The 18,578-nt window shown below is 45.7% G+C and overlaps 1 protein-coding gene across 4 annotated transcripts in view; it reads left to right on the top strand.

Annotated features, from left to right (window-relative positions):
• MCF2L (MCF.2 cell line derived transforming sequence like) overlaps nucleotides 1-18,578 on the top strand; it is a 155,810-nt gene that overhangs the window by 37,899 nt on the left and 99,333 nt on the right. For 2 of the 4 annotated variants that reach the window (XM_016151913.2, XM_016151915.2), the window contains exon 1: nucleotides 7,175-7,369. The exons of the other annotated variants lie outside the window; for them this stretch is intronic. In XM_016151913.2, coding sequence (XP_016007399.2) covers nucleotides 7,291-7,369 — 79 coding nt within the window. In that variant the 5' untranslated portion in view covers nucleotides 7,175-7,290. Of the gene's footprint in view, nucleotides 1-7,174; nucleotides 7,370-18,578 lie in introns of those variants that run through there. 4 annotated transcript variants of the gene reach the window in all.

Here is an 18,578-nt window from a genome sequence, read left to right as displayed (position 1 = left end):
TCAGACACAGCCTGTCCGGGCCTTGCACCTGCTCCTCTCTATCTGCTAAGATTCTGGGAAGGTAGTTCTGTGACCATGGATGTTTTGCTTACCCAGTTAGTGTGGGCCTTTGAGATGTGGTCTGTGCCATATCAGGGCTGGTGTGAGCAGCTCTTGCCTCACTCGAAGCAGTGGTCTTTAGCTCATGAGTAAGTTCCTAATTTTGTATTTAATTTTAGGAAAGGAGAATCCTTACCGTGCAAGCTCTTAGCAGTGCTGGGCCAGCCTCAGGGACAAGGTGCATCCACTAGGATGTTACCTGTGGCAGGGCCCCTCCCTCCAAGTAGAGCTGCTGGACCCTTTGCTTGGTGAAAATACCTATTAACACATGTCTGCAAATGTAAAATTCAGGTACATATTTCAGAAGCTTTAAAAACGGCTATATCTTATGGTCTATAACAATGGTTCCCAACCTTTTTGGCACCAGAGACCAGTGCTCCTATGAGAATCTAAAGCCTGATGATCTGAGCTGGAGCTGAGGTGACGATGCTAGTGCTGGGAGCAGCTGCAAATACAGATGAAGCTTCGCTCACTCACCAGCCGCTCACCTCCTGCTGAGCGGCCTGGTTCCTAACAGGCCACAGACTGGTACTTGCCCTTGGCCCAGGGATTGGGGATTCCTGGTCTGTAACTCTGCTTCTAGGAATTTAACAGAGGAACAATCGCACATGAGAAAAAAACTTTATGCCTGTTTTTTGTGTTTTTTTTTTCTTTTTATCATTGTGATAATCAAGAATTGCTTTAAAAAATCTGATTAAATTTTAGAACACACACCCAACGGAATATTTACACAGCTATTAAAAATCATGTAGAAGAGTAGCAGCATGACAAAAGTTTGAAAATTTTTTTACAAATCCATATATATATTGTTACAATTTGGATAAAAGTGCATGAGAAGGATAAACAAAACACTGCACGTGATGCTGTTAATTTTCCATATTTTCTAAAGTGAATACAATGATTTTGTATTCATACAAAATACATGTTATCTTGTTTCTCGTTTTATCCGTCAAAATGTAATGATCATTTGTGAGTATTTTAGTCCAAATCAGCTATCCAATCCGTTTTTCCTCACCAAAATAAGATATTTTAACTAACCTTACGTATCGATTGTACATTTAAAGTTTATATTAATGTAGATTCCAGACAGCCATGAAAAATACAGAAATCCAACAGTTCTGTCTCTAGTTTCACCGAGGACACTGGGAAGAGACCCAGAAGACTGCGTTTGAGGTAGTTTACCCACCCTTCATCTTGACCTTCACTTCAGTTCTGCTTCCATTGTGGAGCAAATCCACTGTGGCCTATGGACCCAAACTGCGACCATCTCTCCTTGGCGGGGAGTGCCAAATTATTTTAAAGGCAGGGTTCCAGGGATAAATATCAAGACTGGGGCTCATATAATGACCAAGCAGAGAGGAAATGCCTGGTTGAAATGCTGAATCAAGAATTTCTATCCTCTTACAATCTCACTCATTTAAAAAAAAAAAATGTTGTTGAGGAGCAAGCAACAAATATAATTGCATATATTTAAAATGTACGATGTCATGATTTGATATACATTGTGGAATGATTACCAAGATTAAGATGATTAACACATCCAGCACCTCAGATAACTCTGTGTGTCTGTGTGTGTGTGTGTGTGTGTGTGTGTGCACCATGAAAACACTTAAGATCTGCTCTTAGCAACTTTCAAATATATGATATCATATCATTAGCTATATAGTCACCATGCGATACATTAGATCCTCAGATCTTATTCATCTTATACCTGGACATTTGTACCCTTTGACCTACATCTTTCCATTTCTCCCTCCCCTTATCCACTAGTAACCATCATTTTATTCTTCTCCGTTTCTATGAAATTGGCTGATTTTTTAAGATTCCACTTATAAGTGATACCATGCAATATTTGTCTTTCTCTGTCTGACGCTTAGCATCATGCCCTCCAGATTCATCCATATCCGTGTTGTCACGAATGGCAGGATTTCCTTCTTTTTTTATGATTAAATAATTATCCATTGTGTAATATTTTCTATATATATGTATTACACACACACACACACACACACACACACACACACACACACACACCTTCATTCATTCCTCAGAGGACACTTAGGTTGTTTCCATATCTTGGCTATTGTGAATGATATTGCTATGAGCATAGGGCGCACACATTTCTTTGAGATACTGATTTTGTTCCCAGAAGTGGAATTGCTGGGTAATACGGTAGCTTTATTTTCAACTTTTTGAGGAGCCTCCATACTGTTTTCCACAGTGGCTGCACTAGCTTACATTTCCACCAACAGCGTGTGAGGATTCCAATTTCTCCACACCCTCACCAGCACTTGTTGTCTCTTGTCTTCTTGATGACAGCCATTCTAACAGGTGTGTGGTGACATCTCCTTGTGGTTTTGATTTGCATTTTCATGCTGATTAGTGGTGTTGAGCACAATCTAGCCCTTCTTATATTATGTAGTGAGCTCTCTCACAGTCTGTCCCTCTCACAGTGTCCTGGGTGAATCCTGCCCTGTGTTTGTTGAATATTCTGTGTCCATCTTCGGTCCTGGGCTAGAGGAAAGGCAAGGGCAGGGGTCATCCTGGGTGCTGGGTGGGGCTGCTGCCGGGCCCGAGGGTCAGGAGAGCAAGGCTGTGGGAGAGCCGAGAGAGGCGCCTGGGCTTCGGGGCAGCAGCAGTGCTCTGGTGGGAGGACGACGGCATCGCCAGGGTCTGCTTCTTCTGGGCCACCCTCTCTCCGCACACATCCCCGCCGTTGCACCTCCAGGACTAATCCCCCTGTCCTGTTGTCTCCTCCTCTTCCAAGCCCCTCACCTCTCTCCCGACCCTGCCCATCTTTGAAGTGCAGTCCTCAGGGGATAAGGGACAAAGACCCCAGCCCAGGGTCCCTGCTCTGCTCCTCTGCAGGAGGGGCCCTGCAGCTCCCCCTTCACCACGTAAAAGTGTGTCGTAGGTGGTTAGACTCCCTGTGCCCCGTGCCTGTCTGAGGAAAGTCAGCCCCTCAAGCACCTCCCCTCAGACCATCTCACTTCCTGCCGAGGACTTGTGGTTCAATGCCGTGAGTCCCAAATACTACATGGCTTAGTCTGGCCTGTTTCTGAATTAGGTATAAATGGAGTCATGTTTTATGTATTCCTTGCCGCTCCCTGTTGTAGCTCAACTGGTGTAAATCACTTGCTCCGACTGCTTCCCACGGTGTGACCACAGCTTACCTTATTTATCCAGCCCACCGTTGACGGGCCGCGCCATCTTCAGGCCTCTCCCCTCCCCTCTCCCTCCTCCTCTCCCTCCTTTCCCCATCTTCCTTCTTTCCTTTCTCCTCCTTCACAGTTTTAAGTGGCACTGCTACAGACATTGACATCTGTGGATACTGGTGTGCATGTGACAGAGCGCATTGCTGGAACAGGAGCTATGCAGCTCTCAGACTTTGTCATACAGCTTCACTTCGGTTCCCAAAGGAATTGTGCCAATTTACATGCCTTTTTGCCAGCTTATTCACCATCAGCCATAGGGGATGTGCATCCTTGTTAATGGCTAGCTCCCATATCGGGTGGAAACCACATAAGGGCAGGGAGCCTGCCTGTCTTGCTCAGCCCTGCACCCTGGAACCAGCACCTGGGCCTGGCTCATGTCTCCAAGGACGAAGTTGTTCAGGAGTCAAGGGTGCATTCTCAAAGTTCCCCACGCTCCAGGATGCCTTTGTTAGATGTTACACCTGCTCCACACCCCAGCTCAGAAGTGAGGTTGTGCTGTTAATGCTGCAGATTTCTTCAGAGGGTCATTTACGAGTCTCCCTTTTTTTCTTACTGCCCGCCCCCACTCCTTGCCCGTGATGTCGGATAAGGCAGTACAGGAAATATGTGTGTCCTCACTTTCCATGGCCAGTGTCCAGCTGCACCTAGGCTGATGCTCCCTTCTCCTCTTACCTCTCACAATGGTCCACCTCCGCCTTCCCCTCTCCCCAGAGCTCCCCCACCGTCTCAGGAGGGCAGGCTCCCCAAGGCTCCAGGTTTCTCAGAACTCAACCCGTATACCCCTCCAGCTCTCCTGTTTCTCACCTCCCTTTCATGGCTAACTTTCCGGAACAGTTGCTAAGAGGATGTGTTCGGTATCCTGGTATAACATTACGCTCCACCTTCCCACCTGGGCACCGTCTGGCCCCGTTCAAAGGGATAAACAGTTGTGTCCTGCTCCTCCTTTCTGGGAGGGGGGCGAGGCAGTGATGGAAAGCAGGCCTGTGTCCTTGCAACACTCAGGCTAAGATTCTTCATGCTGTGTTGGGTTTGGAACCTTACCTAACTGTCCCTATATAACTGTAAGGGACATTGGGGATGACATTCCAATTGAGATATGTATGACATTTCCCTGAAGCAAGCACTTGTTTTCGAGGTCTTTGTACACATCTGAGTTTGAATCCTGCCTCTGCCATTTACCAGCTGGGTGACCTTAGGCAACTTATTGAACCTCTCTGTGCCTTATTTTGTAAAATGGTAAAAATAGTGTCTACTTCCTAGATCCTAATGAAAATTAAATCAATTCACACAATCTGAGTTTAGGAGTGTCCCTGGAATTTCGTAAGTGCTCAATAAATACTGGGTGGTATTTTAAGATTGCTATACTTTAGACAAATATTAAAAATTTGTACAGAAAACACCATTTGTGCTATAATTTAAGCAGAGAGTTAAAGTTTGATAAAGATTGGGAGAGATGGTGAGTGGGAGGGAGAGACGTTTATTTCGAGAGACTGGCTCACATCATTGTGGAGCTTGGTAAGTCTGAAATCTGCAGGGCAGGCTGCAGGCTGGAGACCCAGGGAAGAGGCAGTGTTGTAGCCAGAGTCTGAAGTCAGTCAGTCTGGAGGCAGAATTTCCCCTTCCTCTGGGAATATCAGTCTTTTTCTCTTAGGCCTTCAACTGATTAGATGAGGCCCATCCACAATAGGGAGGATGATCTGCTTTACTCAAAGTCTACTGATTTAAATATTAACCAAATCTACAAAATACCCTCAAAGGAGCATCCAGACTAGTGTTTGGCCAAACATTTGGGCACCGAGGACTGGCCAAGTTGACGCATTAGAACAACCATCACAGGTGCCATCAGACTCGACCCGGAAGCAGTGCTGGAATTAGCGGCTTGGGCCCAGAAATGGCGCCAGCCAGAAGCGTTTGAGGAGACAAAACGCATGGTACAGGGTCTAGGAAAGAAGCTTGGAGTGTGAGTGGAGACTGGGAGGCTGAAACCAGGGTGGGTAGGTTTTGTCTTTTCCTTTGCTTTGCTTTTGGTTTAAAGATGGGGTAGCCTCTCGTAGCGAGCAATTCTCAAAGTGTGGACCAGCGGTGTCCACATCACCTGGGGTCCTGTCAGAAATGTACATTCTTGGTCCCCTCCCCACCCCCAGACCTACTGGATTAGAAACTGTATTGGAAGCTCTTGGGGATTCCGATGCACCCCAAATTGAAGCACCACTTGAGTACACTTCTGTGCTGGAAGAGGTGGGGACCAGGCCAAGAGAAGAGGTGGAGACGCCTGGGAGAGGGAATGTCTTGGCAGAGGCCTAAGGGAATGTGGCTTGGGGGACCAGCTTTGGCCCAGGACAAGTGTGGGTGTCTTAAGCAGTGGGAAGGCAGATGCTGCCCACTTCATTTTGGGGAAGAAAGGGGCTACGTTTTATGATGCTCTGCCAGGTACAGGCCTTCCTGAAGTCCGGAGCAGGTGATTGTGATGGGGAGGGGTGTGTGAGTGGATTGTGTCTGGTTCCCGTGGCCATAGGGTTTGCTTCAGCAAGAGGCAGCCTGGGACGTTTGTCCACAGGGAAAGGCTCACTGCCCTGTGGTGACACTTTCCCAAACCTCTCCCTTCATTGGGCTCTACTTTGAACCATACAAAACTGCTGATGTTCCTTGGATTTTGATGTTAAAAAAAATTTTTAAAGGCAGCGGTACTTAGTTTTACCCTACATCTTTCCTGTGCGGTTATTATACACCTTCATTTCATGTTGCAATGATTTGTTTCCAGATCTTGTGCTCCAGACCCATGATCTCTCTGAGGGCAAATGCTGCGTCACCCTCATCTTTTCACCCAGCTCAGTGCCTGACAGTCACCACACTGGGACGCCGGCACACACATCATATTGACATGAGCAGCACTTTGAACCTCAGCCATCCCCGGCTTGAATTTCCCAAACCATTCATGATAATGGGCACTTTTCCTGAAATAGTCCTGTAAGGAAGGACATGCTCCCTGTAATGCCAACCACGAAAGGATGGTGAGATCCCTGGGGAAGGAGAGACCCCATCCAGGGCTGAGTGTGCACACCCCTGTTCGTGCACATCCGTGGGGTGTGGCAGCCATAGCCGTGCACACGCATGACTTGCATCGTCAGGGCGCTGAGGTGTAGAATGCACACAGTGGCTTGGTGCCAACCATGGTGAGGTCCGAGGGCCCGAGACTGCGGCACGCGCTTCCCTCGCAGCCTGCGTCCTTTGCAGGCAGGCAGCGCCCGGAGGAGAGGCTTGGCCACCTGAGGACCCACCACGGACCCGCGGACCCACTGACGTGGGGAGGCATGAGGCGGCACGGGCAGGGCGCTCTCGGCTGCTGCTGCGGCCTCTGCACCTGCCCAGGGACAGCCGGAGGTAAAGCGGGGCAGGCAGTTTCGGGGCCGCCCAGGAAGCCACCCCCACGGCTCCGCCTTTCTCTACTGGAGGGGACAGAGATCCTTGGGAGGGGTGAGCTAGGCTGAGCCTCTGTGCCGGTAGCGCTGCGGTCCTAGGTCCCCGCGGGGTGCATGCGCGGGTCAGGCGATCGATCGGTGGGTGCACACATTTGAGTTCCAAGAGACCGAAATGGGTGCGCACAAAGGGCTCCCTGGTGACCTTGGAGGTGCATATGCGTGGATTCCAGATGACCTTGGGGTGCATACGCAGGGCTTCCAGGTGACTGCGAAGTGCACACGTAGGGCTTCCAGGTGACCGCAGGGGTGCACACAGAGATCCCCGGTGGCCGCGGGAACTTGCGGGGCGGGCGGGCTTCCGCTTCCGCTGAGCAGCCCCCACCCTGGCGCAGGGCGCGCCCCTTAGCGGGGCTGGGGACCAATCCCGGGAAGGGAGGCGCTGCCGTGCCCCCCAGCCTCGCAGCTGCGCCCCCTCCCCACTAGCGCTACCCCACCCATGAAGCACCTTCTGGTGCAGAGGAAAGCAGCTGCAGAGGATCGTTGTGTTCTGCCGGAGGATGAGGTTTTGGCTGAGAAATGAAGAGATGGCCCTGGAAGAAATGGTGCAGAGATTAAATGCGGTTTCCAAGCGCACTGGTAGGAGGAGCTGCTGGCCTTGAATTCTATATTCTTAAGCTTGACATCATGTGTTGAATGCGTCTAATTTTTGTATAACAGCGTTCATTTTTTTTTTCCCTAGCAGTGATAACAGGAAAGAACAGATATGATGAGCATTTATGTAGCAGCTGATAGGTTTCCATGAACGGTGAGCATGATTTTTTTCTGCCTAGGATAGTTAAAATAATTGCAGGTTGGTGACACAGGCTTTCTAGTGGATCCCAGGTTTGTCTGTGGAACCGTTTTCTGAAATCTGCTCATGAAACCTGTATTTCAGTTTCATTTGAAACCATGGCAATGGAAAAAGCATAAATATTTGTGGATTAAAATAATGTGAGCCAAGGGATTTTCAAGCCTGGCGTGGGAGTGGTGGAGATACTAGAAGCTCATTTTGAGGAGGAAAAAATCCAGATTAATCAGGTGGTTCTTTTCTCCACCAAATACAATTTCACCTAAGACAGATGTTTGAAAATGGTATGTGTAAAGAGTGGGAGAAAGGCATCATTAGACATTCATTTTCTGTGTTAATCAAAAGAATACTTAAAATAAGCTTTGAAGAGCAGTTCAAATGGATTTATTTAGATTTATGAAAACCCTGAGTTGGTGGTATCTTGCTATTGGCTTTCAATCGGTCACATCTGAGTTTTCCTGCTGCATTATGCAGGGAGAAACAGTCGACATTAACTAGATTTCCTTGAAATGAAGAGGAAGTAATCGTAGATCATTAAAAGTAAGTTGCCAAAATTTTTCTAATATTGCCATGTTATGTTACATACCATTACTTTGTTGTCTAAACACTTTCCTGAGAGAACAGATTTTGTCTGTTAATTGTTTTAGGCGTGGTAGTCTTTCTTTCTTCTTTCTCTTTTTCATAAGTGGGAGACCCCAATGGATTTCAAGAGCAGAGCAATAATTAAATCCATATAAGCATCTATGTTTATGAGACTTTTAGAGACATTCAGTTTTTAATGGTGATTTTCTTGTTTAAAGCTCCTGGATTTAGTGCATATGGGTCAAAAGAAAATAAAGCCATTTATACCATTTGGCCCCTTATTCTTAGAAAGGCAGCTCCCTTTTTCTGAAATGCAAGTTGTGTTCTTGCCTGGCATCTGATTTGGCATGTGACTAAGGTGAAGGGCACGGTGGACCGCAGATTCACAGGAGTCTTCCCACTGGCCCTGGAGGGGGGGAGGGACAGCACTTGTCTGCTCTTCACACCCTCTGCATTGGGCCTGGAGTCGGAATTTCAGAGCGGGAACTGTTCCAAGAGTGATGTCATACCCTAGGTTTTAGGGATGGAGGTTTTTCCCTTGAGCTCCAAAAGATGCATGTGCAATTTGAATTGTAGAAAAGCTATCTCTGAAGAGCAGGAATGATATTGACCATTCACTGAAAATGTATTTCAAGCCTGGTTCTTATCTTGAACATGGTCTCATTCTAACCAGAAGTGCTCCGATGTGTGTCCTTTGACACATCTGTGCTAACAGCAGTTGCAGATTTCACCAAGACGCTTTTAAATTCAGATCAATAGATGCTCAGCTTTATAAATCTCCAATATCATTTGGTTAGGGGAGAAGACCCCTGCACCCATACCCCTGCTTACCTCCCATTAACACTGCCTATTTCTTTAGCACTAATCCAGCTTTCACTCATGCTGTGTGTGAGGCACCAATGAACAGAGGCTGTGAGACATGATGCGGACTTTAGGGTGGTATTGACACAGGGCCATCCATGAAGCGTGGAGTATGTTATATATTCTCTTGTGGGGATGCAGATATAGGTTGATGTAAACCTACTCACTGACCCGGGTCTAAGTCCCAAGTACTTCCTAGAAGAATTCCCCATCTGTAGTTGTTCTGCCTCCAGGTTGTTTGGGATCCGTGGCAGGTGGGCTGGTGGCCGAAGGTTTATTTGCCTGCTGGCACAGTAATTCAGGGCAATGGGCCTGGCCATTTAGGACAGGGTCAAAGCAGAAGGCTTGGGTTCAGTGACCTTGCACAGGGCTTTGTAGCTATTTCCGCTGCACAGAGCTGGGCTTTCCATGGCTCCACCTTGAACCAACAGGCGTTTTATCTTTCCTGGACTGAACATGATGCTGCTTTATTTTAACATCAGATTTATATGTTGCTCCCACTTATCTAGGACATCCATTCTCTAGGTTAGTTGGCATGTAAAGGAAAATAAAGCCTGCTGCTCGTATGGTCTGTGAATCTGTATCTCTTGACTTTAAGAATTTAAATTTTATATGGTCTTGAACCAAATCTTTAATCACAAGACCAGGAGCATTTCCAGTGGCAAAACCTCCCTTTCTACATGGTAGGGCTCCTTTCCAGCATTTCCATTATTTTGATTTTCCCTTTATATTTGCAGTAATCAGTGAAAAAGTAATAAATATTTGCGGGGGAAATGCTAATGGATCTAGTTGATTTAAGCATTTTCTGAATACTGAAGAACAGTGGTCCTCAAACTAGAGCATCTGAATCATCTGGAGAGAATCCTCACAGATCTCTGGGCCCCACTTCAGAGTTTCTGACTCAGGGAGTCTGGGGCAGGGCCTGAGAATTTGAATTTTTAAGTTCTCAGGTGATGCTGATAGTGCTAGTCCAAGAACCAAATGATCAAAACCACAGCAGTAGAAAAGTCTTTCAATTTTGTACTACTTTCTCCATTAATTGCTCTTAAACAAAATACTTTTGTCATAGATAAATGGATGAGGATGGATGGGTAGATGAGTGGATGAGACTGCATATAAGATAGTAAAAATAAAAGCTATATCATTTTTTGAATTTTTAATGCGCCCCCCCCCCCAAGGAAGACTAACAACTTTAAGCTCTTATTGTTAAAGAACAAAACCTCTGTTTGCATCAGAGCATGAGTGATGGTGGGGGAAGGTGCTGGTGAGTCTGCCTCACTCCTCTGGTTAGAGCTCAGCCATGGTGTCCATACTCTTTGGACCAAACACCTTCCTTCCCATCCATTCTGTCCCATCTTCTCATCTTCTACACCAAGCTTGCCACAATCCAAAAAGCCAAATTTTATCTGAGAGCTCACTTTAGGGAGATGGGGATGTTGTCCCAGCACTATCATTATAGCAACATTTGAGTAATTACTGTTCATCCTTCTGACATGTTCCTTTTTAAAAACTGAAGCATCCCTGAGTGCTGTTGTCTGTGTGCCATATCCATATTCAATTGCAAGGAGAAGTGAGACTTTTTTTTTTTTTAAGGAAGTTCTGTTGCTGAGATCTCTAGAGAATTCCAAAGTCAGAAAATGGACATAGCTTTTGTGATAGACCTGATCTGGGAAGCTCCTTTGTAGCATAAATAGATGTTGTGAGATAAAAAGGGAAATAACATAGAAGAACAAGCCCAAATAGATAGAAGGTGCTCTGTGAGGGGGACGCTGTGACCACATTCTTATCTTTCCTTTGCGGAGCCTGTATACTGCATGAGTCTTCTTCACAAGGGAGATTCATTCAGTTTTCTGTGTTCAGTAGCCGCTCATTGTTTCGGTCTTAACGGAACCCTTTGGTTTGTTTGCTCTAAACCTTGGGGTCTCTGGCCCCCCACCTAGGACAGCCTGACCCCAGCTGAGGACGTGTCCACCTCAGCCTGTGTCATCTCCCATTTTTGGCCTCTGGCAAGCTCTTCCCTCTTGTCGTCTCTGGTCTCATGTTGGAATGTGTCCTTCTCCTGTCAGAGAACTCTGTACTCCCACGGGCTCTGGTGTCTGGCTTACTTCTCTTCCCCACTGGCAGGGCTTGTCGCGCCGCGTCTGCATCCACGAACCCCGGTGATGCTCATCCATTCCCTCACTCTCCCCACCACCCTGGCTGATGCCCGCACCCTGCGGTCGTCATCACCAGACTTGACCTCCCCCATTTGTTCTGCTGCAGCCCAAGTCCCACAGCCCTGTGAGGAGCCTGGCCACCCCCTCAGCCCCCATCAGTATTGTGAGGGGTCTGCTTGAAAATAAATAGTTAACCCAGAAATTCCCAAACACACCCTAAGAACTTTTGTGTAATATTTAGACAAGCATTTGGAAGATTCCTCTGTGTGTAACGTGGCTATTTGTGTTTGCATGATGGGGTCTGGAAGCCCTTGGTGTGTGAGGTTGGAACAGCAAGGAGGCCAGAGAGAGGGGCCCGGAGCGAGAGCAGAGGGATTCGGACCAGTGAACTTGTCAGGTCAGGCTGCTGTAACAAAGGTACCACAGACTGGGAGGTTCACACAACAGACATTATTTCTCACAGTTCTGGAGGCAGGAAGTCTGAGATCAAGGTGTCGGAAGGGCTGGTTTCTCCTGAGGCCTCTCTTTTTGGCGCGTAGATGGCCGTTTTCTTCCTGTGTCCTCATATGGTCGTCCCTCTGTACATATTGTTGTCCTGAGCTCCTCTTCTTATAAAGAAGGACACCAGTCACATGGGATTAGGACATACCCTAATGACCTCACTTTACCTTAATTATGTCTTTAAAGGCCTTATCTCCAAATGCAGTCACATTCTGAAGTCTTAGAGATTGAGACTTAAACATATGGGTTTTGGAGGGACTCATAGTTCAGCCCATGACAGCCAGATTGTGTATGAACTGTGGGCCATGGCTCTAATCTCAGCTTGAACTCTGAGGGAAATCGGAAGCCTTTCAGAAATTTAAGCACAGTTGTGATATGATCTCACCTATTTTAAAGGCTCATTTGGATGCTTGTTGCAAAGGCGGAGGGAGCCATTTGAAAGGCAGGCCATCGCCTGGTCCAGGTCCAAGAGAAGGTGGACGGCCCCTGGGACTGGGGTGGCAGGCGCGCATGTGGCAGGAAGTCCGGGCGGTGGGGTCCTGGATATGTTTTGAAAGTGGGGCTGACCAAGCTGGACATGGGCAATGAGAGGATAGGAAGAGTACTGTGCTGCCCTATCCACTGTCACCTGAACCACCCGGGCTGCTTGCCACTCTCTGGCCAAACACCCTCCCTGGGAAGGTGGTATGTGGCTGAGTGAGACTCGGCTTAACATAGCAGTGGGCTGGAGGCCGAGGGACCAGAACATCAAAAATGGGCTTACAGGGGATAAGCAGCTTCCCAAGACATCCTCCGAGGCAAAGTGGTATGACACCCCTGACTGACCAGCCGGGGGGCACAGGGTGTGTGCATTTCTACACAGAAATAAATGTTCATAGCGCTGAACATAAGAGCTTTAGATGCGGGGGCCACAGCATCCCGCAGAATTAAAATCTACCTAGCATGGTTTCCATCAGATGCATTAGTACTCACCCCTGTGCCTGTCATCTTCTGCCTCAGTGGCGGAATCCTTGGACTCGTTTTTTCAAATCCATTTTTAAGACTTGTTGAGGCCCTTTAGGAAGACAATAGTACAGAGAAGTGAGATAGACATTGGTTAAGGGTTGTAGAATATTTTATAATGCGTAATTTAGATTTCTAATTAGGTAAGTATGACTATGAACAATGGAAACTATTTTAAAAACAAACAAATACCTCACACAGAAAGTTTTTTTATGAATCTTGTTAGCAGGAATGCAGCAATGAGTTTTGGAGATTCTGAGCAGAAAGAGAAACTTGTGGGATGAAATTAGTGATTTATTCTTTTTCAGAATCGTCCTCTGGAGATATTTCTGGTTTCCCCCATTTCACACAGGGTTCTCAGGGTATAGTACCCAGCCAGCCATCACCTGGGAGCTTGTTGGAATTTCAGATTCTCAGGGCCACCCCAACAAGGTGAGTCCGATGCCCCGAATTTGAGGCCTACGCAGGTGCTGGGAGGGTGCCAGGGCTCAAGTCAGTGAAAAGACGAAAGGAAAGCAGGGCACCCAGCTCCTTCAGTGGACTCCAGAGATGGATTCAAATGAGAAACAGAGGGAGGCATGTGCCGTGCTTGCCCTTTAGCTAATATTAGGTCCTCCTTCAGGCGCCTACTCGGGCTGCTCTGATGAGGCCTTTCCCCACTGCCCACCTGGCTCTGTTATTCATGTGCTCCTGGACCCACAACCCCGGGCATGGTGCTGTCCCCTCTGTACTGTCTGCTTGGTGGCTCCTTTGCCACATCCATCAGCTCACCAAATCTGGACAATGCCCTGTTTTAACTTCACATCGCCAGGCCTGACATTTAAATGTTTTCCATGTGTGTTGAACTAGCAAGGTGTAGAAAGCACATGTTGCTGTGAATTGAGAAATTGTGGCAGGTAGGTAAAACACCTAAAGATGGAATATTTGTGAATACTTTTCTGATTTTCAAAGAGAAAAATATGTGATTGAGAAACTACTAATTAATTACCTTGACTTTCACAAATAAAGCACGAACAATTGAATAAATTGTAAGTCTATAGAAAGAAAAGCAATTATCTCTAGCTACCAGCAAAGATACACTAAATTCATAATAAACCATTTTTATGAGAGTGTGAGAACTTTACATTTTAGTGGCTGCATTTTGAGGAAGGCTTTCTTTATATTTTGTGTCGTCCTCCATGAACAAAGAGGAAAGAGAGTGACTATAGGAAATTGAGATCATTTGGATTCTTTCTGAGCACACACTCACTCTCCACTCGTTCCACTAAGGGGCAGAGCACGTGTCCCACTTTGACTTGCACTTGGCCATGTGACTGGCTTTGCCAGGTCTGATGCTCACATGTAGTGGACTGACCCTTCCCATTTCCCAGTGATGCTTTGTGAAAACATGCCCAAGGCAGCCATTGCCACCCCTACCCTCTACCCCCGGCCTGGGTCCAAACTGAGACACTCCAGAGCAGAGCCACCTCTACAGAGCTGCAAACATGAGAATAACACTTACTATTTATATGGCACTGAGTTGGGGGCAGTTTTTTTTGTGCAGCATTAGTGTGGCACTCACTGACTCGTACAGATAGTATATAGTTTGAATAGGCAGCTGGACAACCAGCCACCCAATGGGAGAATGGCAGGCCTCAGGGCGACTCCATTGTCTTCTTATTTTTAAAATAGATATTGAAATGTTCTCTTTGACTATTGTCAGAAAAACTGCCAGAAATACATTCTTGCCCGTCCAGCATGCAAGCTGCTGTCCAGCAGGAGGAGTGGAGGCGTTCTCTGGCCGTCCAGATAGTAGCATTAAGAACAGTGAATCAATGAGTAGAGATAGCATGAAGCAGATTTTGAAGGAAAGGAAATATTTTTCCAAAGAACCACAAAAACAGAGTGCCTCATGAGCGTGATCCTAGGCTGCTGAAATGGAGTTGGTCCGTGTTTCAGAGTCCCTGTCTCGGGGAGCCCAGCTGGGGACCTGCAGTGGTCTTGGAAGCTGTCAGATTCGGTGGCTTTTAAAATTGCTACCTCGCTCAAAATATTTTGTAAACGTCTCTGAGATTTCCATGTTCAGTGGCCATGGTTACAGAAATGAGTGCTGTTTATAAAAATAAGGACTCTTGGTTGTTGAAGAGCTATTCAAAAGACACTAAGTATCCTTTAAAGTACAATAAGTCCTCATGTAATGTCCTCAATAGGTTCTGAGACTTTAAGTGAGATGACGTATAATGAAACCAATTTTACCATAGACTTTTTTTATGGATATAAATAAGAGTTAAGTTCCTACATTATCTCAAGTTAAATTTATATGCATGGTACTAAATGACATTATCAAGGACCTGCTGCTGCATAATGGGGACGTTGAAGGCAATTCCAAACAACACGTGCTTTAAGCATTTTGAAGAGAGCAATCTTAATCTAGATTTGTAGAAATCAATCACATTCATGCTTCGGCTTTTGCTCACTAATTATCCCTTTGGTTAAGCAAAACAAACAAATGAATGTACAACCGTTTTGATTTAAGTGGGTCTCGTGTTGGTGGTACCGTATCCGTAAACTTGACATGCTTCTTGCTGTGGATAGCCCTCCTTGGCCTGCCTGTGTCCAGTATCTCTAGATGACGATCGCGTTGCCAGTGTCCTCCCATCATAGCCTCTCTCCTCCCAGAGGCGATTCCTGGACCAGTCAGCTCTCTTGGAGTCCTCTGATTTTCATTTAGGCCATGTGGCATTTCACTATGCGCTGCTCACAGTCTGCTCATCATTTCTCAGGTCAGTTCTGTCCCCCGGACTATATATTTGGAGTGCCATAAGAAGCACAACCATGTTCCAGACTCTAGTGAGCCTCTGCCCGGAGACCACATGGTGCCGCATCTACAAAGACCACTCAAGGTGGCAGGTTTGCTCCAGCCTTTACTCGGTCCCTGAGTTCTCAGCAGCAACTATGGCAAATGTTCCTGGTGAGAGAAACTTTGCTGTTGGTCATCTGCACCAGCTTAATGACTGAGAATTTTCCCCAGAATCAGACTTTTAGGGACTAGTAAAAGTAAAAGAACATGACCTGAGCGAGAGACCCTTCCTTTGTTATAATTAAAACAATTAATAAATCTTGCAACAAAAAGCTTTCCAGGCCTCGGCTGCTTTGAAATGGGTGCTATCTCTGATAAACACATTTTCCCTAGAAGAAAATAATTTTAGCAGTCTCTTAGGGTCCACTCACTCACAATTCAACCAAATGTATCTTCTGTAGCTTCATTCTACACCGCGAGGCTGCCTGTTGTGTATCTGCTTCTTTCTTCCTAATATCTACATACAGGATAGATATGGTTGAGAGCTCTTCCTATCTGTCTAAATCCACCTCTTTGCCAGAATTATAATCTCTATTTAAGTACATATAGTTAATTCTTAACATCAGATTTGTACTATTATAAATAATATTTCGCACTTCTGTATCTCTGATAAACAGAATTTATCTGGTCACATTCATTTTATACCTCTGGTTTTGGAGAAAGAAATATTTGTTGTACCTTTCAAAACATTATAAGCTATTGCAGTGGTCTGATACACGTACAAAAATCTAGTTGCCTAAATTTAAATCCTAATTAGGTGCTGAAGTTAAAATGTAGCAACGTTCTTGTAGTACTGTTTGGATAAAATTCAGAATGAGGTTTTCCGCCTTGGGGGATAATAATAGCACTACTGCAAAGAGCAGTTGTGAGTGTTAGATAGAGGCTGAAATCCTGGACTGGAGCCATAGCCGTGGGTTCAAACTTGAGCTCTGCCATCTTATTGGCTTGTGGTGCCTCGGTTTCCCCATCTGTAAAGTGTATCTATGAGAGCACCTACCTGGTAGGGTTGATGTGAAGACCAAGTGAGTTAAATTCATATGAGAAGCAGGCAGGCAACGCTCAGCAGATGATTACTGACGCCCTTGCCACACATGTACCAGCTCAGTGAGTACCTGGTTCATGTGCTCTACACATGCTGCTGCTATTGTCATTATTACATATTATTAACTATGTGATTTGATTACCAATCCCAGTAATGAAGCATGTGCGAAGAAAAAAGAAGTGTCCGAGAGGACATGGCTTGGAAAGGAAGGGATGTGTTCGGGACCATACTGCATAGATGGGATTCCTCCAAGGTAGTGCTATTATACAGAGAATACCACTGGATCTGGGCCTCAGCACGCAGCTCTTCAGAAAGGAGTTTCAATTAGCGTGCTTTCTTCTCTTCCTCAGAGGAAGCTATACCTAGCTCAAAACCCAAAGACACACAAATACTGAGACAAAATCAAATTTGGGGGAGGAGACTCTCAAGAAAATTTAAAGTTGTAAGTTTGGCAATATAAAAGAGTTGGTGTTTTTTTCTTAATTTTAGAGATTAAATGGTTTTTGTGTTGCTCAATTGGGGTTTCAGCAAATGTTCTGGGGTGGTTTTTTTTTTGCTTTATTTCATTATTAATGGTGTTGAAGAAATGAATCCAGTCCCCAACACATGAAAACCAATTCCTCATCATTACAGTCATACCACATGGCTGTGGCACTTAATTCACCGAAGGAAAGAACTAGTATTAAGTTTCATTGATGACATGTTTAGCAAGATGTTAGGGATGGTGTACTAATACCCAAAATATGACTTTACTTTTGTAAGGATGCTTTGTCTTTAAAGACAAAAAATTTTTAAGTGTTTTGATTTCTTAATCCTTAAGAAGGGAAAACATGTCATTTGATATTTGTATGATAACAAAATACAGGGAGTTATGGGATGCACGTAGATGGTAGGTCTCCATGATTTCTCAGCTTTATAATTTTATGCCTCCATCAATTCTGAAAAGACTAAAATTTTTACTGTGTTCTCTTCTGAAATCCAGTCTTTAGTATTAGCAGGATTACTCATTCACAAGGACATATTCACTCATTCACTCACCTGACACTTAGGGGAGCATCTACTGTGTGCCAGCCCAACCAAGGCCAGCCCAACAAGACAAGGCGGGTCCGCCCTGGTGGAACACGACAGTGAGGTTCCGCCTGGATCCGGAAGCTTCAGTGGGAGCAATCCCTAGACACAAACCATCCCCTCACTTTGTAAGTGTTAGATTGTCACGAGGAAAGTAGAATCGAACATTTCACATGCTGCGTGTTTATTCCTGGCACAGGGATTCATTTAAATTTTGGCCCAGCCACATCTCAGTCTATATCTGTGAAAGACTATTGCAAATACAGCCTATAAACCACCATGCCATCTGTTATCTGTGTTTTAATAGATTTCTAAATGTCTATGACTTGGGCATACTCTTTGGAGTTTGTTGTGATTGGTTGGTTGTGATGTATCTTTTATTTTAAAAAAATTAAGCCCGTTATTTTAAAAGCTCATTTTAAAGAATAACCAGTTCCAGACTCTATAAAGACCTGTTTCTCTGTCTATGGTTTTATTCCTGCATTACAGAGGCCTCAGAACTTTAGAACTACGGAATGTTTTACAGGGTATCTTAATTGCCCAGTACCTGGAGCTTTCTGTCTTTGTTAGAGGGAAGACATTGTCATTGAAAATGACAAGAAGCATCTGACTTGAAGACCCCTATTACACGTTGAATGATTTAAGAGCGATCAGCATATGGCTCCCTCAGGAACTGTCATCAAGTAAGGCTGTGAGGTGGTGGCTGAGAGCACTGCTAGGCGATAGGGCTGGTACCCGGCACTGAGCAACAGGAGGGTTCATCACATGTGTGGCTGCCTCTGGACCTCAGTGCTTACCAGGCACTGGAGAGACTAGACAGCAAGGAGAATGAATCATCTACACACAGTAGGGCAGGGGCACCAGGCTCTGGGTCCAGTGAAAAACCTAGAAAAAGGATAAAATGAGACGTCGGAGCAGCACTTGCTCATGGGAGAGAGGCGTACCTG

This window comes from Rousettus aegyptiacus, unplaced genomic scaffold, assembly GCF_014176215.1.
Source record: "Rousettus aegyptiacus isolate mRouAeg1 unplaced genomic scaffold, mRouAeg1.p scaffold_m13_p_11, whole genome shotgun sequence".
Classification (NCBI taxonomy): domain Eukaryota; kingdom Metazoa; phylum Chordata; class Mammalia; order Chiroptera; family Pteropodidae; genus Rousettus; species Rousettus aegyptiacus.
Note: the sequence above shows the minus strand (reverse complement) of the source record. Positions and strands in the feature narration are given on the sequence as shown.